General features: G+C 40.1%; 1 protein-coding gene across 2 annotated transcripts in view; it reads right to left on the bottom strand.

Moving 5' to 3' along the window:
* Positions 1–24,987, bottom strand: part of exoc6b (exocyst complex component 6B) — a 625,017-nt gene that overhangs the window by 313,713 nt on the left and 286,317 nt on the right. For both annotated transcript variants that reach the window (XR_007935144.1, XM_028801461.2), the window contains exon 8: positions 14,097–14,165. Coding sequence is in view for 1 of the 2 variants with exons in the window: in XM_028801461.2 (XP_028657294.2) it covers positions 14,097–14,165 (69 nt within the window). In the remaining variant the exon portion in view is untranslated. The remainder of the gene's footprint in view (positions 1–14,096; positions 14,166–24,987) is intronic.

Raw genomic sequence — 24,987 nt, 5'->3', positions numbered from 1 at the left:
ATTGATTCTCCATTTAGCATTTCAGAATGAATTCTTTTTGCTGTTTAAGGATTTAAAAATGAAAAATAAACACTAATTATGTGAAACTAAACAACAGACATACACTGAAATCTTGTGTTGTGTATAACAAGACACAATCAAATATTAAACTCAAACTATTTCTAGCAGTTTGTGAGAAAAATAAATCTTGGAAAATAATGCTGAAATAAATGATTCTATGACATGCTATTCATTGTTGTGCTCTTCCTAATGAGGGTTACCACAGCAATAAAGCAACACACTAATTAGGCCAATCCACTCCTAGCAGTTTTCTCATGTCCTGTTTGTGGAATATTCAGATACTCCAAGAACAATCAAGAGATGTAATTTCTTCATTGTTTTCTGCATGTACCTCTCAAGTGTTCTCCCAGTGGGCTGTGCCCCGTACACCTTCCAAGATACTAACTACATACCTATTAATCTAGTGAAGCAGCAGCTCTATTCAAAGGCCCTACTTTATTTACCAAGGTATTAGATATGAATCCCAACAACTTTACATTTACAATCTCATTGTCACTCCAGTCACTTCCATAACAGCTCTTGACCATAGGTCTGATGTGGGTTGCAGACTGAATGAAAAACTCACAACTGTACCTAAGGATTTAGCTCCCCCCTCACTACCACGGTTTGGTACAGAAAATTGGGTATACTAGTTGTGCATAAAAACACATTTATACTGCAAACATACTTTTACTACCATGAAAAGGTCACAATGGTAATAAACTATTGAAATGAATGGTATTTCTTTCAGTACTTCAACAATTTACTCAATAAAAAAATGAAATTGAAACAATTTTGAAGACAGACTGCTATTATTCAATGTATATACCTAAATATACATTATTAGTGTTAAGGATTTTAAGACAAGTTCTGTAGCCCTAATCCAAAATGCCTGGGTCCAGAAGTATTTCAGATATTTTTGGATTTTGGAACATTTGCATATACATAATGAGGTATCTTGGGGATCCCTTGATAAAGCAGGGAAATGCAACCAAACCAGGTAAATGACGACTCATGCGTATAAAAATTCAAGCCACCAAACCTTTATAATAATGTGTGCTGACACAACAAAATATCGCTCAAGACATGTGAATCCGGGTGTTGTGTCACTTCACTGGGGACAAAGTTTGTCGACTGTGCTTGACTGCTTAGTGGCACTCAATGCTTAATGAGGAATAACCCACTCATAGCCGCCTCCCTGCAAGCTATAAAAGAATAAATCAGTTTTGAATCTAACATGTTATTCATGTCCACTTTTTAGCATAAGCATATTTTTACACTTGAATCCATGTGAAGTTTTAAAATGGAGACCCATGGTGTGAATTTTTGCACTAGTGCATCATGTCAGTGCTAGAAAAGCTTCAGATTTTAGAATTTTGGATTTCGTGCTACTGAAATAAAAAGGACAAAAATAAAATTAACATGTTAAATCTAATCTATATCTTTAATAGCTTAACTCCTCCCAATATAAAGAAATGACATGTGAGCATTACAGTAATCCCTTTGCTATATCGCGCTTCGACTTTCGCGGCTTCACTCTATCGCGGATTTTATATGTAAGCATATTTAAATATATATTTACATTATAATTTAGATTTTTTGCTGGTTCGCGGATTTCTGCGGACAATGGGTCTTTTAATTTCTGGTACATGCTTCCTCAGTTGGTTTGCCCAGTTGATTTCATACAAGGGACACTACTGGCAGATGGCTGAGAAGCTACCCAACCAGAGCGCGTATTACGTATTAAATAAAACTCCTCAAATATATTGTGAGCATGGGGGCTGTTCACATCCCTAGAGGATACGGCCGCTCCTCAAAAAACGCTGAAAGATTACCTTCACATTGCTCTCTTCCTTGCTGGGCTTACATCTGGCTGCTTTGTCAAGCGATATGCTTCCCGCACGGTGCTTCGCATACTTAAAAGGTCAAACAGCACGTATTGATTTTTGATTGTTTGCTTTTCTCTCTCTCTCTCTTGCTCTGACATTCTCTGCTCCTGACGGAAGGGGTGTGAGCAGGGGGGCTGATCGTACCCCTAGACGATACAGACGCTTATCTAAAAATGCTGAAAGATTACCTTCACGTTGCTCCCTTCTGTGCAGCTGCTTTATCAAGCGACATGCTTCCCGCACAGTGCTTCGCATACTTAAAAGCTCGAAGGGCACATATTGATTTTTGATTGTTTGTTTTTCTCTCTCTCTCTCTCTGACATTCTCTGCTCCTGACGGAGGGGGTGTGAGCAGAGGGGCTGTTCGCACACTGGCCTAGAGGATACAGACGCTCCTCTAAAAAATGATGAAAGTCTACCTTTACATTGTACATCCTTGCAGCTGTTTTGTCCGGCGGTGCTTCGCATACTTAAAAGCCAAACAGCCCTATTGATTTTTGTTTGCTTTTTTCTCTCTCTCTCTGACATTCTCTGCTCCTGACGCGCATTCCTTTGAAGAGGAAGATATGTTTGCATTGTTTTAATTGTGTGACGGAACTGTCATCTCTGTCTTGTCATGGAGCACAGTTTAAACTTTTGAAAGAGAGACAAATGTTTGTTTGCAGTGTTTGAATAAAGTTCCTGTCTCTCTACAACCTCCTGTGTTTCTGTGTAAATCTGTGACCCAAGCATGACAATATAAAAACAACCATATAAACATATGGTTTCTACTTCGCGGATTTTCACCTTTCGCAGGGGGGTCTGGAACGCAACCCCCGCGATAGAGGAGGGATTACTGTACTCTGTTTTAGCATTGTCATGGTACTGAAATTACCACCTTTGATACAATACATTGAAAAGTGAGGGTGAGAGACCCACATTTTTTAAAATCTTTCCTAAAAGGATCAATTAAATAATGATAACTACATTCTTCTTTAAAGGGTTCATTTGGTCAGAAGGGCTACCAATGTATTGTGAAAACGAATGAGTTTGTTAGTTAAGGATTGTTTAAACTAGAGTATGGTGGACAGGGAGATTAGGACAGGTCAGAATTAGAACTTCACATGAAGAAATGAAATAGAGTAAAATCAAATACACATAGTAAAATAATTTCAAGCCCAAAGTTAACATGCCATAGCAGAATTAGCAATTTAATAAAAATAGTTTTCCTTACTACTAGGAGTATTAAGAATAAAATAAATCAGTCAAAATATTAAATATAATACCTTTAATATAATATGAATAATAAAAGCCTGGCTAAATAGCAGAGATAAGCAGTTCACTGTATTTAGGAAAGACAGACATCCATCCATCCATCATCTAACCTGCTATATCCTAACTACAGGGTCACGGGGGTTAGCTGGAGCCAATCCCAGCCAACACAGGGAGCAAGGCAGGAAAAGACAAACAATAATATTAAAAAAGCAAATTTTGGTAAGACTTGGGTTACCCTTACAAATAGAAGATAACAAGAACAGGAGTTAATTTAGACATAAACAATGACTTTTTAACACAGTATGTTAAAGAATCAACAAGGAAGGACAGCTGTGTTAAGACTTAGTATTCTGAAATAATCAGGACCTAGTGACCATAATGTTTTACATTTCACAGTGCTTTGTTGGAGTACATATTCTAAAACAAAACCAGTAAAAATAAACAGTTCATGAGTTAAGATTTTGACAAGAGACTTGTTTGTCTTGACTTGAGACATGACTCAAGATGTGCTTGTTACGAATTGTGACTTGACTCAAAGCGTGCTCATCATAACTTGGGATTAGAACAGAGACTTGGGTGTACAAACTTGAAACTTACTTTTTGCATTAAAATCTCGATTATCCGTCAGGGGTCAAGACAGAGGCCTTGACTGATAAGAGGAAAAACGGATAACAGAACAGCTACTTTAAAAATTATTTGAAGAAGAACAGTTTGCAAATAGATGTATTTATTTAGAAAACAAAACTATATTAACAAAATATAAAATAGTTTTAACAAAATTAAATAATTCATATAATATTGTAATGACCAGCTTTATAAGCAAATACAACTCAGAGGTACTGGAGTTTTCTATGTTTTACTTGGAGTCTTTGTTCCGTAACAAACAGTACCATGTCTTATATGCTATTATCTCAGTTAAGGAGCACACCTCCAAAACAATAAATGAAAGTTTTCCATACCAATCAGTTTATCTCCTGCCATTTACATTCTTTTAATCTCTAAATTGCAAACATTCCTACGTATTGTTTCCTGACTCCCCACTCAAAACTTTCTTCCGTTGTACCTTCCTTTTTCTCCTAACTTCTCCTGTAAAGCATCTCCTAAGAGTCATGTCCACACCTTACAGAACAGAAGCCCTTCACCTAGTCCCATCACTTATAGCATTCATTCCAGCCTTTCTGCTCCCATACAGCATATCACAAGCTGCCTGCACATCATAATATTAACAAAAAAGAAAATTACAATATGGATGAACATTAACATTAATACAAAATAACATTACTGACAGTAGTTTCCACTTTCGACACATTTTTCAATTTTGTCAGCATCAAGCTTTATATTGTTCACGGTTCTTCCTACTCCATAAATTGAAGCAATATTTCAAATACTTTCGCCATTTTGTAAATGTTTAATGATTTTAATTTTTGTGACAATTGCAACACCACACGCATATGTTTATTGGTCATAACAATGTATAGCAGATTAATTATAACAAAAGAGAAAAATTAAGAAATGCTATTAAAACTGAAGGTATGTAAATGACACTGTGGAAAGTTGTTCCAATGTGCAAAGCTTGCAGCGTACTGAATGGCAGTAGTAGTATAGTAATAGGTAGGCACTGCTGTGTGAAAAAAATTTTTTTTTTGCCCCGATGGTTAATCTAGTGATGGAAAATTGAGGTTTTACTGTACTTGCAAAACAATGACTTCTTCCCACCTCTGGACAACACCAAAAAATGTCACAACATACAGGTTTGCAATGGTATATTATTTTTTTCTCCAATTTTTAATTAATGCTATGCTTATACTAGGTTGCTTAATGTAAAGTGATTATTCTAGTAGGGGCTAGTGTTAATGGCTACAAATTATGTAAGGAGATCTTAAGGAATAGGCCTTAAACAATGTACATATTTTTGTTAGGACAGAAGTATTACTGATGTATGTTATATAAACAAATTACTTAAAGGGATAAATGTTTTCAGTTGAAGCTAACAAAAACTAAGATGGGACAAGACAGAAATATACAAAATTATGAAGGAAGTAAGTAGAGTGGATACTGGCTGTAATATTAAAATGACATCTTTAACTAGAACACAGATGGGCACAGATGGAAACCATTTAAAGGTAGATTTCCAATATATGGAATATGCCGGAATGTGCAATAATAGGTAGTGGTGCTTTGTGGGCCCTCTAAATGTCAACTTGATGATATTTTACAGAAGTTAGAACAATAGGAATGGACGAACTTTTTTGATCTGAATTGCTTGTAATTGTCTAAGATTTCTCCATTGTATAATCTTATTTCACAAGACTCTACAACTGTTGCACAATCTAAATTATTTATTCATTTACTTCTCTTTAGTTCATAGTAAAAATGTAAAAAAAAAAACCAAAAAAAAAAAACTGCAATGTCTTTAATGGAAATAAAAGAAGTGGTAAGGCAGCTTTCTGGTGTTATGCACCTAAAATCAGAAATCACTTACCGATAGAAATTCGCCAAGCTAACACGGTGGAGCACTTTAAAAAAAACAAAACTGCTAAAAACCCATTATTTTAGCAAGGCTTTCTCATAGCTACAATTTAGTGTAACCCTGATATACTGTATATGAATTGAATTATCATTTTTATCATGGCTCCACAATCCATACTAATCCCTACTTTCGCTGATGTTCTTTTTCCATTTTTCCTGTGGTAGCAACGTACCACAGCAATGTACACCACCTCCTCCACCTGATCAAGGCACCATGTAGTCCCTACATTGATGGGATTGAAAGCCAGATGTCCACATGACCATCATCATTAAATTCTTTCACGTGAAGCCTGAAAACCATGAAGACTGATTTAGATCATTTATGTTGTTTAGAATGCTGACTGGGGGCTGGGTGGTCTCATTGCCTTGGAACCCCTATAGATTTTGCTTTGTTTTTCTTCAGCTCTCTGGAGTTTTTTTTTTTTTTTTTTTGCATTTCCTGTCTTCCGAGCAATCGGATCTTACTTTATTCTTTATTATATAGTATTGCCTAATCTTATTTTTTATAAACTTTTTTTTCTTCATCTTGTAAAGCACTTTGAGCTACATCATTTGCATGAAAATATGCTATATAAATAAATGATGTTGTTGTAGGATATCAAAGAGAAACTGTGGCACACTAATGCTTAATGGTACTTAAATAGAAAAACTTTGTCAGAAGCCTGTGCTACAAGGCCAAGGTGGAGAAATAAACTGTTGTCTCTGAGAACTGGCACTCCCAAAGGTAAATACTAAAAATATACAAAACATTTATAAAATTTCATAAATCAGCTTGAAAATGAAATAACTATATAATGCAAGAAGCAAACATACTCAATAAAAGTCTATTTTTTGTTGATTTGCATAATGAGAGATCTTAACAGAAATACAAAATATCTAAATGGCATTATACATACTCCTTTCATGCAAACATTAGAATCAATACATGAATCTTTTGATTTTACTTCATGCTTGTAAGGACATGTTTTGAACAGCTCTCTTCAGTTATATCTCTATTTCACCATTCAAGCTTAAAGGGAAGCAACATGTTTTTCTGTCTGCAACCATGTATCTAAATAGTGAAATTAACTGTCAAAGCTGATAAAAGCTTATTGAATAACCATTACAACAGCGCTCCTTGTGAGTTTATGTAGGGACATGAGCAGATGCGAGGCATCACCAGGAAAGACTGCAAATGCCATCAGGTCGGTACTGATGTGCTTTGGTCATGGGCATGAGGCTAATACATGCAACTCTAGTATAGCACCAAACTTTTACAAGCATTTGCAAGGGCTTGCTGTCCTTCAAAAAATACTAAAAAAATGTTAATGGTTAAACACTTGAAAAAAATATGTACCTTGAATGAGAAAAGTTTGAGGAGTGTAGTGAGGAAACTACTGACCACTTGATCCTGGTAGAGTGCCTTGGTGTCTCTCACTTGAAGTGGACACTGATTTTTTTGTGTTGTTTTAGTTCGCTCCAAATACATCACTTGTTCTTTCTGGCCCATTAGTTACAGTGGTTTATTATCATTTTACCCTAGAAACTGTTATGAAAATCATCCATCCCATATGATCCTCAAAGTGTGTTTACTTGGCTGCTAAATGGAGTTATTTAGATGGCTAGTAATCCAGTACAAGACAGTTTTCCAGCATTTGCAGGTAGCCAGATTCAAAAACATGGATGGCAGATAAAGCAGGGCTCCTAGTTCACTTGGTACTGCGAGACAAGCTAAGCCTTTCCTTTTACCAAGTGTAAAGGAAGCAAAGGAAAGAAGCTGTTTTCTCAGTGGCTTTAGAGAGGAAAACAACTGAAAAAATATGTATTAGACTACAATGTGAACTTAACCAAAACACTTGAGGAAAGTTCAAGTGTTTCAAAGATAGGAAGTGCAAATGATGCAAAGTTCACCTCAAGCTAAGTAAATATGTAATTTTTTACACATACAGTAATCCCTCCTCCATCGCGGGGGTTGCGTTCCAGAGCCACCCGTGAAATAACAAAATCCGCGAAGTAGAAACCATATGTTTATATGGTTATTTTTATATTGTCATGCTTGGGTCACAGATTTGCGCAGAAACACAGGAGTTTGTAGAGAGACAGGAACGTTATTCAAACACTGCAAACAAACATTTGTCTCTTTTTCAAAAGTTTAAACTGTGCTCCATGACAAGACAGAGATGACAGTTCCGTCTCACAATTAAAAGAATGCAAACATATCTTCCTCTTCAAAGGAGTGTGTCAGGAGCAGAGACTGTCATAAAGGCAGAGGAAAATCAATAGGGCTGTTTGGCTTTTAAGTATGCGAAGCACCGCGGCACAAAGCTGTTGAAGGCGGCAGCTCACACCCCCTCCGTCAAGAGCACAGAAAGAGAGAGAGAGACAGAGAAAAACAAGCAAGCAAAAATCAATACGTGCCCTTCGAGCTTTTAAGTATGCGAAGCACGGTGCAGCATGTCGTTTCAGGAAGCAGCTGTACAAAAGATAGCAACGTGAAGATAATCTTTCAGCATTTTCAGACTAGCGTCCGTATCGTCTAGGTATGGGAACAGCCCCCCTGCTCAATCCCCCTACGTCAGGATCAGAGAAAGACAGCGCAAGAGAAAGAGAAATGTAAGCTGGGTAGCTTCTCAGCCATCTGCCAATAGCGTCCCTTGTATGAAATCAACTGGGCAAACCAACTGAGGAAGCATGTACCAGAAATGAAAAGACCCCTTGTCCGCGGAAAATCCGCGATATATATTTAAATATGCTTACATATAAAATCCGCGATGGAGTGAAGCCGCGAAAGGCAAAGCGCGATATAGCGAGTGATTAATGCGGCTTTGGTGGTTGCTGAGGCAAAAACTCGGGCGTGGGAGGAGTTTGGGGAGGCCATGGAGAACGACTTTCGGACGGCTTCGAGGAGATTCTGGTCCACCATCCGGCGTCTCAGGAAGGGGAAGCAGTGCAGTGTCAACACTGTATATGGTGGGGATGGTGCGCTGCTGACCTCGACTCAGGACGTTGTGGGTCGGTGGGGGGAGTACTTCGAAGACCTCCTCAATCCCATTAACATGCCTTCCAATGAGGAAGCAGAGCCTGGGGACTCAGAGGTGGGCTCCCCCATCTCTGGGACTGAGGTCACCGAGGTGGTCGAAAAACTCCTTGGTGGCAGGGCCCCGGGGGTGAATGAGATACGCCCGGAGTTCCTCAAGGCTCTGGATGTTGTAGGACTGTCTTGGTTGACACGCCTCTGCAACATCGCATGGACATCAGGGACAGTGCCTCTGGATTGGCAGACCGGGGTGGTAGTCCCCATCTTTAAGAAGGGGGATCGGAGGGTGTGTTCCAACTACAGAGGGATCACACTCCTCAGCCTCCCTGGAAAAGTCTATTCAGGGGTCCTGGAGAGGAGGGTCCGTCGGATAGTCGAGCCTCGGATTTAGGAGGAATAGTGTGGTTTTCGTCCTGGTCACGGAACAGTGGACCAGCTCTATACCCTTAGCAGGGTCCTGAAGGGTGCATGGGAGTTTGCCCAACCAGTCTACATGTGTTTTGTGGACTTGGAAAAGGCATTCGACCGTGTCCCTCGGGGAATCCTGTTGGGGGTACTCCGAGAGTATGGGGTACCGGCCCCCCTGCTAAGGGCTGTTCGGTCACTGTACGATCGGTGCCAGAGCTTGGTCCGCATTGCCGGCAGTAAGTCGAACCCGTTTCCAGTGAGAGTTGGACTCCGCCAGGGCTGCCCTTTGTCACCGATTCTGTTCATAACTTTTATGGACAGAATTTCTAGGCACAGCCAGGGCGTTGAGGGGGTCCGGTTTGGTGGGCTCAGGATTGGGTCACTGCTTTTTGCAGATGATGTTGTCCTGTTTGCTTCATCAGGCCATGATCTTCAGCTCTCTCTGGATCGGTTCGCAGCCGAGTGTGAAGCGGCTGGGATGAGAATCAGCACCTCCAAATCCGAGACCATGGTCCTCAGCCGGAAAAGGGTGGAGTGCCCTCTCAGGGTTGGTAGCGAGATCCTGCCCCAAGTGGAGGAGTTCAAGTATCTCGGGGTCTTGTTCACGAGTGAGGGAAGAATGGAGCGTGAGATCGACAGGCGGATCGGTGCGGCATCCGCAGTAATGCGGGCGCTGCATCGGTCTGTCGTGGTGAAAAAGGAGCTGAGCCGCAAGGCGAAGCTCTCAATTTACCAGTCAATCTATATTCCTACCCTCACCTATGGTCATGAGCTATGGGTAGTGACCGAAAGAACGAGATCACGAATACAAGCGGCTGAAATGAGTTTCCTCCGCAGGGTGTCTGGGCTTTCCCTTAAAGATAGGGTGAGAAGCTCAGTCATCCGGGAGGAGCTCAGAGTAGAGCCGCTGCTCCTCCGCATCGAGAGGAGTCAGATGAGGTGGCTCGGGCATCTGATCAGAATGCCTCCTGGACGCCTCCCTGGTGAGGTGTTCCGGGCACGTCTAACCGGGAGGAGGCCCCGGGGAAGACCCAGGACACGTTGGAGGGACTATGTCTCTCGACTGGCCTGGGAACGCCTTGGGATTCTCCCGGAAGAGCTAGAAGAAGTGGCCGGGGAGAGGGAAGTCTGGGCATCTCTGCTCAAGCTGCTGCCCCCGCGACCTGACCTCGGATAAGCGGGAGACAATGGATGGATGGATGGTTCTGTAAAAGTTAAGAGATCAATGTACAATTGTCAAATCCAAGTCAATTTTTCATTTAGCAAAAAAACATAAAATTAAAACGTTTTAATAATGCCTGTTATTGTTGTTACAAGGGGGCTCCGCCCCCTGCTCGCTTCGCTCGCCTACCCCCGGCGTTTTGAACCCGTGCCCGCTGGGCAGCTACGTGTCCGGATGACGCACGTTTAATACGGAGCGTTTGCCCGTGTCATTTTGGAGTCCCCCACTGGTAATACAGAGCTTCGTCCGTACTATCACGCGGTGCATTTTGGACCACTGCGGACCCCGTAGTTTTTCTCGTTTCAGTTTGTATCTTTGGTCAGTTGAGCTCATGTTTTTCAAGCTTTTGAATTCCGGTCTTCATTATCTGTAACCTGCTGACCAAGTGCGTGGCCCCCTTGTTCAACCTGTTTATGACGTTTTACTTTGCTTTCTACTCTGTCTTTAATTTCTGACCTAGCTTTATTCCGGTTTTGTTTCAATGACACTGGGTCCGTGGTGATTATATGTAAAGGAGGCAGTCTAATTTTACCCTTTTGACAACTACGTGTAAATTCATTATTTGTATTGCCAGTTGTTTCTTCTGGGAAGTTAAGTGAATGACAATGATTGCAAATGACATTCATTAATCCCAATGAATTTTCCTCAATAGTGGACTCATTATTGAAGGCGTTGTCAGCCAACTGGCGTAAGCATTTAGCAGGTGTCTGGCGTTGATGTCCGCGACGGGCATGTTTTGCTTGTGGCGTTTGACTGACGCGTTGTTGCATGTACATTATTTGTGACGCGCTATTTTGTAGTTTTAATTGATTTGCCACCGCTTTGCGAAATAAGGAGGATCGCACTTACTGTTAATATGTATCCTTTTCTGCAGTTGAACGGTTAATAGTGCTTTATTGTAAGGAGATACACCTATGCTGCCTAGTGTGAAGGTGTTCAGATGACGTATGTTTAATATGGACGTTTCCTTTAGAAATGTGGTTTTGGGTGTCACTTCTTATTGGGGGGGTTGAGGATTGTTGTTGCGCGAGCGTCTTCTTTCTTTTTGTGTCCCATGGGCTTGACACCTACGCCGACACCCATGCTGCCTAGTGTGAAGGTGTCGACGTTCACTTTAGAATATGTGGCTTTGGGTGTCACTTCTTATGGATGTGTGGGGGGGATTGTTGTTGCGCGAGCGTCTTCTTTCTTTTTGTGTTCCTGTGTCTTGTTTGAATCCCCCTCTTTGTGTGTGTCCCGTCCCTTGCTTGTAGGGTCTGTGGGGTGGTTTTGTGTTCTTTTTTATTGTCTTCCATGGGCTTGTTGAATCCCCCTCTTGGTGTGTGTCCCGTCCCGTGCCTGTAGGGGGGGGTGGTCGTGCCTTGCCGTTGTGCGCTCGTCTGTTCTTTTTTTTTTGTTGTGTTTAGTTTCGTGTGCAATGTGTTTTGTGCTTTGCCCGCGGTTGAGTACTTTTTTATGTGCCTTTTCCTTTTTTCGGTGCTTGTGTGACTCCTTTTTGTATGTGCTCACTCCTTTTTTCTGTGGTCTTGTCCGCCACTCGCGGCCCCTCATCCGCCTTTGTCGCCCTCTTTTGTCCGCCTTTCTCCGACTCTCGCGGACTCTTTTTGCGCCTGCGCCTCTCGCGGACCCTCATCCGCCTCTCTCGCCCTCTTTTGTCCGCCTTTCTCGGCTCCTCAGCCGACTCTCGCGGACTCTTTTTGCGCCTGCGCAGTACGTCTTTTTGCAGCTACGGCCCATGGCCGGATGTGCCTGCGTCCATCATCCGGTTTAGCATTCTCGGTTAGTAATATAGATGGTACTTACATATTTTCTACATGTTTGTGTAGATTTCCTTCCGTAACCCAAAGATAAAAATGTTGGCTTACATGAAGTATCTAAATTGGTTAGGTTTGAGGAAGTGAGGGTATTAACATAATTACATCATGCAATGAATTGGTACTGCATCCATTATTGGTTTCACCCTTAAGCACAATACAACAAGGATACACTCTGTCCCTCCATTAACTAAATATCTGGATTAAGTGGACTTGATAATAAAAATGATGGATTAAATTAAATGAGGTGTGCAGTTAGTATTAACCACATATATAAAATATGAGTCAGTTTCCTCTAAAGTCAATTATCACTAACATCATTAAAAATTGCTTTTTTCATACATCATATTAAAAAGGCGTTATTGTATTTCTACTTGCCTTCTATTATTAATTTCTTCTTGGCAAACACAAGATTTTTCACTGATATTATAAGAATATTTAATCCGTCAAAGAAACAGACTAATCTCAAACACATTATAAATGACGGTTCAAATACAGAGGAGAAGACACATGGAGAAATCAAATGTGAAGAGTGGCAATTTCCCTTATTTTTGGCAACTTTCTTCATCTCAGAGGTCTGACTAAGGTTTGGCAGGAATCACTCAGTAACTGCTTTAAATAAACATTACAGGTATAATTTTGGCTTATGTACTAGATATGGGTTACTTCTGTGAATTCAACAAAACATTTCAAAACAAGTCACTTGCAAATTATTTTTTTATTCATTTCTTTTCACAAGAATTAAGTACAAAATAGTAATATTCCATGTTTGGTGTCTTCTTATCCTAACATTACTAATACAATATGTATACGTACAACTAGAAGTATGCAATTTAAAGTCAAAGAGCATAAAAAAAACAAACGAACCTGATTTAAAAGCTAGCAAAATATGCAAAATCACTTAACAAAAACTGGAAAAATACCAATTGTAGCAAAGCTGTTCTGTCTTCCAAGAAACAATTAATCTGTAGAATTCAAACAGAAGTATGGGCTAAAACAACATGGTTGAAAGTAAAATCCATAATCAAGGCATTATGACCACTGTCTAGACCTCAGGAACTTTGATAAATAATATTTAGCAAACTGAGGCTTCTGAAAGTGGTTCACAGGTGCTGTAATCTTATACCTCATTACTTAAAATGCCTTAACTGTTACCCTTTACTGATAAACTCTTGAGTAAAAAACAAAAAGAGTAAGAAAGCCAAACTATAAATAAATTAATAATAAAACTTATCTTTGAGCACTTTCAGCTTTCCATAAGCTTTGGGGTAAACCAGCGGTCACACACCAAACAACAACAATAATAAGGACAAGTATTCAAAACACTTTATTTTCTCAGAGTCACCGACAGTTCATACTGACCTATGCCTTCTTGACCTCTCCAATATAAACAGATGCTATCAGAAAGTAATGATTCTATATCCCAGCCTTCAACTCAGGTTCACGCCTTTTAAACAGACTGTACTTTCCACTTGCTTTTGATAAAAAACAAATCCACTAAAGTACAATCAAATATGGAAAGATTTTTTAAAGAGAGGAAAATTAAGCTGTAAAAACAGCAGTGAAAGGATTTGAAACATTTTTCCTTTTCAACCAATCACTTCAGCACTTGAAACAAATAATTATGAAGACAGAAGCCTTTTGACCTGGCTAGACTACACAGAAAAATATGGGAATGTGCCCACTGCCACTTCTTACTCTACACAGTGTAACTACATGAATAAAACCTACTTAAGAAAAGGTGCAATAAAGTTCAATCTTGCCCATTTTTTGTATTATGATAAAGTTATATCTAATCTCAAAAGCACATTCATTCAAAATGAACAACCGAGACTAAAATGTTAGGCGAAAAAAGGTATATTTAGATGAGTCTATGCTATCAGGTTAAAGCCATAAAGCAACAAAGTTTAACAGGTGACCATTTACCTGCACAGTGTATATATGTAAACATCGGTACACTGGAGAAAAGTCTACCAGATCCTGGGCAGCAAGTACCTGAAAAAGAAAAAAACATAAAAGATAAGTGACATGTGACAAGATTTTAACAGAACTAGCTCAAAGACAGTGCCACTTTGCAGCAGACCTTACTCCATTTCAATCAACTATTCCTCACCACAAAAAGGATGTAATCCAAATTTATATATAATTGTTATATATATGCAGACTCGTTCACTCACTCACTCCTCAACAAAAACACTATTTTAGCACCTAGGGCAATGGCTCTTTGCTAAGAAAGGACATTTTGATACATCAATATTTAGGGATAAAAATCCAGCCTACAACAGAAAAATTAAATACCCCAAAATCTCAAAAAAGCCTTGACAGATTTGAATGAAATTTAGTAACATTATAGAAAAAACAAAAATAGCTGGTAAATGCTTTTTTTATTTGTCAATATTTAATAATCCTAACTTCATTGGTATGCACACCACTGAGAATATCCTTTATGCCAGCGGTCTCAAACTCAGCAGGATATACGGGCCGCACATAGAAAAAAGTGCTAGTCAGCAGGCCGCATTCATTTCTAAACGATACATCATGAAAATGATATCAAGTATTTATCTTAGCATTCTAAATTTTCAGAGAGCAGGAATATCATGAAGTGAATGGATTCTGTGCGGTGATCGCTATCTCCTCTTAGTGCGGGAGAAGTCAGTTTAAGAAGCGTAGTGATTAACAACTGGGTCGGGGAACACTTAACACAAAGCATTTAATGTGCTACATTAACTTATGACAGGGTTTGAGAAAATCTAGTAAACAATGATTTTAGGATGAAGTTTAGTTTACGACATTCTATTTTAATTATAAAGTAAACTATGAGAATAAAGTGGAAATGTCGACTTTAATCTCGACATAAACGGCGAGAATAAAGTGGAAATGTCGACTTTATTCTCAACATATAGTTTGATTTTTTCTTCCCCGTGTCCGTATTTTTTTTCTTCACCGTGGCCCTAATACGATTCTGTAGCGCTATACCACAAATAGCATTATAAATGCAAGTTTTAGTTTTATTATTTATGCATATAGCTTAGCTTGAAGCAAGGTCCATATTAATGCAGTTTGCCTAAATGATGGTTCAGTTGGTAAAGATGTCATCACCAAAATTGCACTTTTTATTTTATTTTATTTTAATTTGGTGAATACTGTGTAATGCACCTGGGCTTGAAGCCTTGAAGTAATAGTGCAACTATCAGTAATAATACTATTATTTATTTTATTGTTATTATTTATTAGTTTAAATATTATGCAGTTTAATGATGGTAAAGCTGTTTAAAAAGTCATTTTAATGTGTCAGTGGACAGAGATGGTTAACATTAACAGAAAGTGTAGTTGTTTTACAAAAAATATTTACTATTTATTCCTTTTCTAAGACATGGTCAGTGCAATACAACTCTTGACAAGCACTTCTGGATATTTTACTAAGTCTAAATGCTTCTTTGGATGCTTGAAAATATGTTGTCAAAATTATAGTTTAAGTATTTGCAAAATTTGTTCAATAAAAAGGTTCTATATTTTGACTGCATCTGTCATGCAATGTGATTCCTTCTCTTCATTAGTGTCACCCCCTTGAAAACTTTATGGGGCCATGCAAACCTGTATTAATACTTGTGCGCACATTAAAATGTTTTTTTTGTACAATGTACAATGCACTTGACAGTGGAATAGGTTATTCTTAGCCAGTAACTGCAGTGGAAAATGTGGTTAACATCCACTCATGCATGGGAAAAAAATACCGTTGAATACCGTGAAACCGGGATACAGTGATCCCTCGCTATATCGCGCTTCGCCTTTCGCGGCTTCACTCCATCACGGATTTTATATGTAAGCATATTTAAATAAATATTGCGGATTTTTTGCTGGTTCGCGGATTTCTGCGGACAATGGGTCTTTTAATTTCTTGTACATGCTTCTTCAGTTGGTTTGCCCAGTTGATTTCATACAAGGGACGCTATTGGCAGATGGCTTAGAAGCTAGATTGCTTACTTTTCTCTCTATCTTGCGCTGACTTTCTCTGATCCTGACGTATGGGGATTGAGCAGGGGGGCTGTTCCCACACCTAGACGATACGGACGCTCGTCTAAAAATGCTGAAAGATTATCTTCACGTTGCTATCTTTTGTGCAGCTGCGTCCTGAAACGACATGCTGCACGGTGCTTCGCATACTTAAAAGCTCGAAGGGCACGTATTGATTTTGACTGAAAAACAAACTCTGTCTCTCTCTCTCTCTTTGTCTGCTCCTGACGGAGGGGGTGTGAGCTGCCGCCTTCAACAGCTTTGTGCTGTGGTGCTTCGCAAACTTAAAAGCCAAACAGCCCTATTGATTTGTTTGCTAGAGATTGTTTTCTCTATCTATGTGACATTCTGTGCTCCTGACACGCACTCCTTTGAAGAGGAAGATATGTTTGCATTCTTTTAATTGTGAGACTGAACTGTCATCTCTGTCTTGTCATGGAGCACAGTTTAAACTTTTGAAAAAGAGACAAATGTTTGTTTGCAGTATTTGAATAACGTTCCTGTCTCTCTCCTGTGTTTCTGCGCAAAACTGTGACCCAAGCATGACAATATAAAAATAACCATATAAACATATGGTTTCTACTTCGCGGATTTTCTTATTTCGCGGGAGGCTCTGGAACGCAACCCCCGCGATGGAGGAGGGATTACTGTAATTTAGAAAAATACCGTGATATAGAATTTTGGTCATTCCGCCCACCCCTAATATATATATATATATACACACACACACACACACTGTCATTGTAGACACAGAACACACATGAAATGCATGTATTCCAAATAATGATATATTATTTACCCAACACAATTCAAAACACCTCATACCCAGATAAACAGGTTATACCCCCAAAACAACAGACAGTCAAGTAAGAAGAGCTACCGCCATACCCAGAGAAAACTATCTGGTGCAAAGGGATTTAAGGTGGGCCGGGATTAAGAGTTTTTTCGTAGGTTTCTATAATTCTAGTGTTTAAAGCATTCATGTCTCTTGATTTCTAAGCAAATGTTGGCTTGCCATTATTTAATTGGAAAAAGATTTTTAATGGCAAGGACATTATCTCACAGAAACTGATATAGCATTCACCAATGTTAGCACTTTCAGGACAAAAACAATAAATTTAAAATTTCTTCACAAAGAAAAACAGATGGAATAGGTTGGGCTTTAAATTTCAATCATGTGTTGCTAGATACGCAAGTAGGGACTGACAAGCTATATTCAACTTCATTGGCTTATGTCAAAACATTTTTTGTTCTTCGCAGGTTCTTACATTTCTTTAAAATTACATTATATGGACTAAAGTACATTGACACCTCTCGAAATGAGTTTTTCAAAAATTTGTCACACTGAAGAGTACAGTGACTTTAAACATGGCACTGTTACAGGATGCCACCTTTGCCACAAGCCAGTACATGAAATGTCTTCTCTGCTAGATCTACCCTAGTCAACTGTATGTTCTGTTATTATGAAATGAAATTGTCCAGGAGCAGCAACAGTTAAGCCACGAGGTAGAAGACATTACAAAATCGGAGCGGGGCCGTCGAGTGTTGAAGTGTATAGTATGTGAAGGAAAAATGGCTTTTAACTTGCTCACCCACAGGGATGGCAAAACATAGTAAAGAGAGAATTTGTACTCAGTCAATTAATTATCACTTTTCCCTTCAGCAATGCTGGTAATCAATTAAATAATTTGGTTGGCCTCATATTTATTTTTCCTTATCCTTCTATATAGAATGTGGTCTTAGTCACTGGCACAGATCTTGTCACGGCAGAGTGAATCTTAGTTTTCAGGTCCACAAACAGACAAGACTGACAGCTTTCAGCTACCCAAAGACAAAGAAGCTCATCAGGTTCTTGGTTTCAGAGCATGGCAAGACAGCAAAGAGATAAATGCAGCTAGTTTTTAAAGGAAGGTGTAACCTCTGGTGAATTGATTAAAATCACTTCCAGTTTCACCACCAGTGTCTACTTATAGGACTATTGTTTTGTCCATCACAGTTGACACTCACTGAATTACAGCTATTTGTATGAACTTCGGTGTCTATTTGGTGCCTCTGTGTCTCAGGGAGTCTACAGATATGTCATTGTAACTCTGATTTATACCTTTATTATCATATGAAGTTCAGGTTCAACTAGTGCTGGGCGGTATACCGGTTCATACTGAAAACCGTTTTTTATGATATGGATTTTTCTTATACCGCAACACCGGTTTAAATTGCCTAAACGACGTTCGAAACGTGGCGCAGCGGGAAACTGTTCAAGTGGGGACCTTTTTCACTGCTACACCAGTAAACACAGATTTGTTGCACTAGGGCTCTTTTTCACTGCTACACCACCAAATAGTGGGCGGTAGCATAGGAATGCTGCGCGGTGAAAATGGACAGAGAGCCTGGAGATACTTTAGTTTTAAAAGGTCATTGTGTAAATACTGTTTCTATACTACTGGATAATACTGCAAGCCAAGTTGTACTTGTTTTATTTGTTTTCAATACAGTGTAATGTACCTGGGTACTGTGTAATAGTGTGACGACATGTTGACTTTATTCTCGTAATTTGTCATTAAAGTAGAACATCGTAAACTAAACTTCATCGTAAAATGAACATTTAATTTACTAGATTTTCTCAAACCCTGTCATAAGTTATATAGCACATTAAATGCTTTGTGTTAAGTGATTCTTCTTGCACTAAGAGGAGGCGCCTGCAGCGATAGCCGCACAGAATACATTCACTTCATGATCTTCCTTCTCTCTGAACATTTAGAATGCTAAAATAAATACTTAATATAATTTTCATGGTGAAATGCATTAAAGCATGCATTAATCATATGGGGGCACGGCGGCGTGCCTGCCTTGCATTTGCATGTTTTTCTGGTGGGTTTACTCGGCGCTTCAGTTTCCTTTCAAAGTCATGTACGATGTGCGGTTTTGTTGTGCTATATTGACCCTGCTAGTGTATGTTTTGCTTGTATTCATCCTTCGATGTGCTGGCGACTCATTCAGAGATGGGCGCAACTCTGAATGGATGGCATAATTAAACATGTATAACGAAGATATTTTTAAAGTTCTGAACACTCCGTGGGCTAAGTTTATAACTAGTTTTAATTTCACAAAGACGTTTATCGTGTGGTGATTGGTTATGTGGTGAAAGAAAAAATAAGGATAGGAACTGGGGTTTTGGTAGCCTACGTCAGATAGAGACCGCATGTAAGCAATAAAGATAGCCCGCTCAGAAGAACATGCATTGAATTCTGTGTTCGTGTCTCCGACCAGCAGATCACACACCCAACATTTACACAATATTTAAGTTAAACCTGTGCGATAGCTATTCATACTTCCAGTTTTTTGGAGCCTCGTCACACCTGCCATAAAGTTCTCTACACTGAACATACACCTGGGGACCTCTTACTGCGAGGGAACAGCACTACCGCCTCACTACCGTGCATGTCTAATACCTGCTTTAATGCATTTCATCATGAAAATGATATCAAGTATTTAACTTAGCATTCTAAATTTTCAGAAAGCAGGAATATCATGAAGTGAATGGATTCTGTATGGTGATCTCTGTCTTCTCTTAGTGCGGAGGAAGTCAGTTTAAGAAGCGTAGTGATTAACCACTGAGTCGGGGAACGTAACACAAAGCATTTAATGTGCTGCATTAATTTATGACGGGGTAAATTTAAGTAACTGATTAAACATTGATTTTAGGAAGAAGTTTAGTTTACGACATTCTACTTTAATTATGAAGTAAACTATGAAGATAAAATATTTTATTTTAATTTGGTGAATACTGTGTAATGCACCTGGGCTTGAAGTCTTGAAGTAATAGTGCAACTATCAGTAATAATACTATTATTTATTTTATTGTTATTATTTATTAGTTTAAATATTATGCAGTTTAATGATGATAAAGTTGTTTAAAAAGTCACTTTAACGTGTCAGTGGACAGAGATTGTTAACATTAACAGAAAGTGTAGTTGGTTTACAAAAAATATTTACTATTTATTAATTTTCTAAGACATATTCGGTGCAATACAATTTTTGACAAGCACTTCTGGATATTTTACTAAGTCTAAATGCCTCTTTGTATGGTTGAAAATATGTTGTCAAAATTATAGTTTGTTTTTGCAAAATTTGTTCAATAAAATTGTTCTATATTTTGTCTGCATCTGTCATGCAATGTGATACCTTCTCCATTAGTGCCACCCCCTTGAAAACTATCACTTTATGGGGCAATGCAAAACTGTATTAATAATTGTGTGCACATTAAAATGTTTTTTTTGTACTGTGTACAATACTCTTGACAGTGGAATAGATTATTCTTAGCTAGTAATTGCAGTGGAAAATGTGGTTAACATCCACTCATGCATGGGGAAAAAAATACCGTCGAATACCGTGAAACCGGGATAATTTAGAAAAATACCGTGATATAGAATTTTGGTCATACCGCCCACCCCTAGGTCCAACCCTGATATAGTAAGATCTGTTCAGCCATTCATTCAGTAGTGGAGATTGGGGGGATCTCCACAGGCCTCATGTGCCATTAAAAGCAATTCCTACTTTTTATTATACACATAAAAATTGCCTATGCTCTGCTGCATCACTCACAACAGAGTTTCAAGCTGCCTTTGGAATTGACATTAGCACAGGAATTGTGTGTCCGGAGGTTCATAAAGTGGGTTTTCATGGCTGAGCAGCTGCACACAAGCCTAAGATAGTTAATTGCAAGCATTGACTGGAGTGGTCTAAAGCATGAGTGAGAATGCTTCACTACCTGGCAGGTCTGATGGGCATATCTGGATCTAAAGGATGCCAGGAGAATGCCATTTTCCAGGCTACATAGTGCTTGCTATAACGTTTGGTGAAGGAGGGATAATGGTCTGGGCTCAGGGTTTGGCAAGGCCTCTTTATTCAAATAAAGGGTACTGTTAATGCTACAGCATAGAAAAAATTTAGACAATTTTGCACTTCCAACATTGCAATACCAGTTTGGAGAATGTCCCTTTTTGCTCCTGTGCCTGTTTGCTAAATAAGGTTAAAATTCCGGAATAATCAGTACACATCCTAAACAGGAAACAAAAGCCTAATGGGAAGCGTAAGTTTCCTGTTTATGATGTACGCCAATTATTCCCGAAATATACTGTATATTTAAAATTATTTAACAAAATAGCATGCAGTTTGCATAAGGCTGAATAAATGACATATGCATTACCAAAACAAGTATTGTGAGATTTTTTCCATTGGTTTTTTTCATCATTTGCTGTTGTACAGAATTGCTCACTGTTGGCTTCTCTTATATCAGTCATTTTTTCCTCCATTCTGCATGAAAATATGAGATTTGTTTTTGTCTTGGACACCACCACAAACTTCATGGGGTAAAAAACATACAAAGAAAACATTTTTGGGTGTTTTTGTTATATCTCTAGCAATACAAAGATATTGTAAGTGCCATGGTCAGGCATAGTGAGTCAAGGTAAATTATCATAAAATTAAAAATATGGTGCATCTAACTCTGCCCCACTAAATAAATAAATTCTTTAGCACATCATGTTTCACATATATGCCTAAAATAACATTCCTAGACATTTTTGGAAGTTTGTAACTGTTAGAAATGTTTAATGTCTAATAGTGCTTTTGGATAAACAAAGTATAAAATGTGAAAAGTATGTTCATGTATAAAAATGTTCAAAAGTGCATGAAACAACATAAAGTACCTTATTAGAGTAACTAATATACTGAGTCAGTCATAAGGCAGCCTTTGTTGTAAGAAATGGAATTAATGGCTTCCTGATTCTCTGAACAAGGCTATACAGAAGTGCAAAAAGAAAGTGTGACCTCTTGAACCCAGGAGGAAGGTGGGGAAAATAAATACATAAATAAATGTGATTCCTGAACTTCACTGCCCTTGGCAGCTGCACTTGTAGATGGGGAAAGTCGTCAGACGGGCTGCTGCCTGCATTTAAGATTGGACAGATTAGAATGACGCTTCAGAAAGCAAATGGAAAACCTCTCCCCATTATCAGACACATCTTGACTTTTTTCCAAGAAAAGAATTAGCCCCCTGTTTAAATGGATGCACTTGTGGAGGGTAATGACAATCGTCTGACTACCTTCCTTAAAGCTCTGTGAAACACCATCCTGAATTTTTTTCCCTTCTGCCCACCACAAGTTACAGTAGTTTATTTTTTATTATTTATAAACATTTTCATGTTGATTGGAAAACACAGGGGCGCAGTGGGTAGCACTGTTGCCTCACAGTTAGGTGACCCGGGTTCGCTTTCCAGGTCCTCCCTGCGTGGAGTTTGCATGTTCTCCCCGTGTCTGTGTGGGTTTCTTCCAGGTACTCCGGTTTCCTCCCACAGTCCAAAGACATGCAGGTTAGCTGCATTGGCGATTCTAAATTGTCCCTAGTGTGTGCTGTGTGTGTGCGTGCGTGCGCACGCACGCGCACCCTGCGGTGGGCTCGTGCCCTGCCTGGGGTTTGTTTCCTGCCTTGCACCCTGTGTTGGCTGGGATTGGCTCCAGCAGAACCTCCATGACTCTGTACTGTAGTTAGGATATAGTGGGTTGGAAAATGGATGGATGGATGGAAAACACGGGAACAAATCAAGTTTTATCTATTGGAAAAAATCAAGTCAATGCAATCAACTGCTGTTTAATGGCACTAAATGACTGAAAATTATCCTGTAAAACAAAAAACAGTATCTTAAGTGTTACAGACTGAAGTACAATACTTGGATGCTTGGTAGTAAATACAAAATCCTTTGGCAGCAAATAACCATTTCAGCAATTACCAAAGAAGTAACATATTACAAAAGTGAAGAAAATTTTTGATTTGATTTACAAGTTATCTTTCACACACTTATCTATTGTTACACAAAAAGAAGTAAGTATTTAGAATGAAAAGGTGACATGTTTTACAATAATAAAACAGGCTACTACATACAAGATTCAAGAGTTTTATTCGTCACATACAGTCATACAGGTATAATGTACAGTGAAAAGAATCTTCACTGAATCTCCAAGAAGGCCTACTCTTAGCACTTTTATTAATGCCAGGAACCAGCACTCGTTGTCTGAACAAGATGTAAGGAGGTCCAGATGGCATTCCAGGACACATTTTAAATATCTGTGCCACTCAGTTCCACCAATGTTCACAGTAATATTTAATCTTTCCTTAACACAGTCTGTCATAGCAACATACTTAAAAAAATCCATTGTCCCTGTTCCCAAGAAATTACATCCAACCGCCTGAATCACTACAATCCCATCCATCCATCCATCCATCCATCCATCCATCCATCCATCCATTCTCTTCCGCTTATCCGAGGTCGGGTCGCGGGGGCAGCAGCTTGAGCAGAGATGCCCAGACTTCCCTCTCCCCGGCCACTTCTTCTAGCTCTTCCGGGAGAATCCCGAGGCATTCCCAGGCCAGCCGGGAGACATAGTCCCTCCAGCGTGTCCTGGGTCTTCCCCTGGGCCTCCTCCCGGTTGGACGTGCCCGGAACACCTCACCAGGGAGGCATCCAGGAGGCATCTTGATCAGATGCCCGAGCTACCTCATCTGACTCCTCTCGATGCGGAGGAGCAGCGGCTCTACTCTGAGCCCCTCCCGGATGACTGAGTTTCTCACCCTATCTTTAAGGGAGAGCCCAGACACCCTGCGGAGGAAATTCATTTCAGCCACTTGTATTCGCGATCTCGTTCTTTCGGTCACTACCCATAGCTCATGACCATAGGTGAGGGTAGGCACATAGATCGACCAGTAAATTGAGAGCTTTGCCTTATGGCTCAGCTCCTTTGTCACCATGACAGACTGATGCAGAGCCCGCATCACTGCGGACGCCGCACCGATCCGCCTGTCGATCTCACGCTCCATTCTTCCCTCACTCGTGAACAAGACCCTGAGATACTTGAACTCCTCCACTTGAGGCAGGATCTCGCTACCAACCCTGAGAGGGCACTCCACCCTTCTCCGGCTGAGGACCATGGTCTCGGATTTGGAGGTGCTGATTCCCATCCCATCCACTTCACACTCAGCTGCGGACCGATCCAGAGAGAGCTGAAGATCACGGCCTGATGAAGCAAACAGGACAACATCATCTGCAAAAAGCAGTGACCCAATCCTGAGTCCACCAAACCGGACCCCCTCAACGCCCTGGCTGTGCCTAGAAATTCTGTCCATAAAAGTTATGAACAGAATCGGTGACAAAGGGCAGCCCTGGCGGAGTCCAACTCTCACTGGAAACGGGTTCGACTTACTGCCGGCAATGCGGACCAAGCTCTGACACCGGTTGTACAGGGACCGAACAGCCCTTATCAGGGGGTCCGGTACTCCATATTCCCGGAGCACCCCCCACAGGATTCCCCAAGGAACACGGTCAAACACCTTTTCCAAGTCCACAAAACACATGTAGACTGGTTGGGCGAACTCCCATGCACCCTCCAGGACTCTGCTAAGGGTGTAGAGCTGGTCCACTGTTCCACGACCAGGACGAAACCCTAACCCTCCTCGAACCACCACCTTACCGTGGTGGAGGGGTTTGCGTGTCCCAATGATCCTAGGAGCTCTGTTGTCTGGGGCTTTATGCCCCTGGTAGGGCCACCAAAGGCAAACTGGTCCTAGGTGAGGGATGAGACAACGTGCGGTTTAACAGACCTCCTATGACGAACAAAAAATTTGGACGGCATTTTCCCTCGCCCGGACGCGGGTCACCGGGGCCCCCCTCTGGAGCCAGGCCTGGAAGTGGGGCTCGATGGCGAGTGCCTGGTGGCCGAGCTTGCACCCATGGGGCTCAGCCGGGCACAG

The sequence above is a fragment of the Erpetoichthys calabaricus genome, chromosome 5 (assembly GCF_900747795.2).
Source record: "Erpetoichthys calabaricus chromosome 5, fErpCal1.3, whole genome shotgun sequence".
Classification (NCBI taxonomy): Eukaryota; Metazoa; Chordata; class Cladistia; order Polypteriformes; family Polypteridae; genus Erpetoichthys; species Erpetoichthys calabaricus.
The sequence above is the reverse complement of the archived record's forward strand: the minus strand, read 5'-3'. Positions and strand labels throughout refer to the sequence as shown.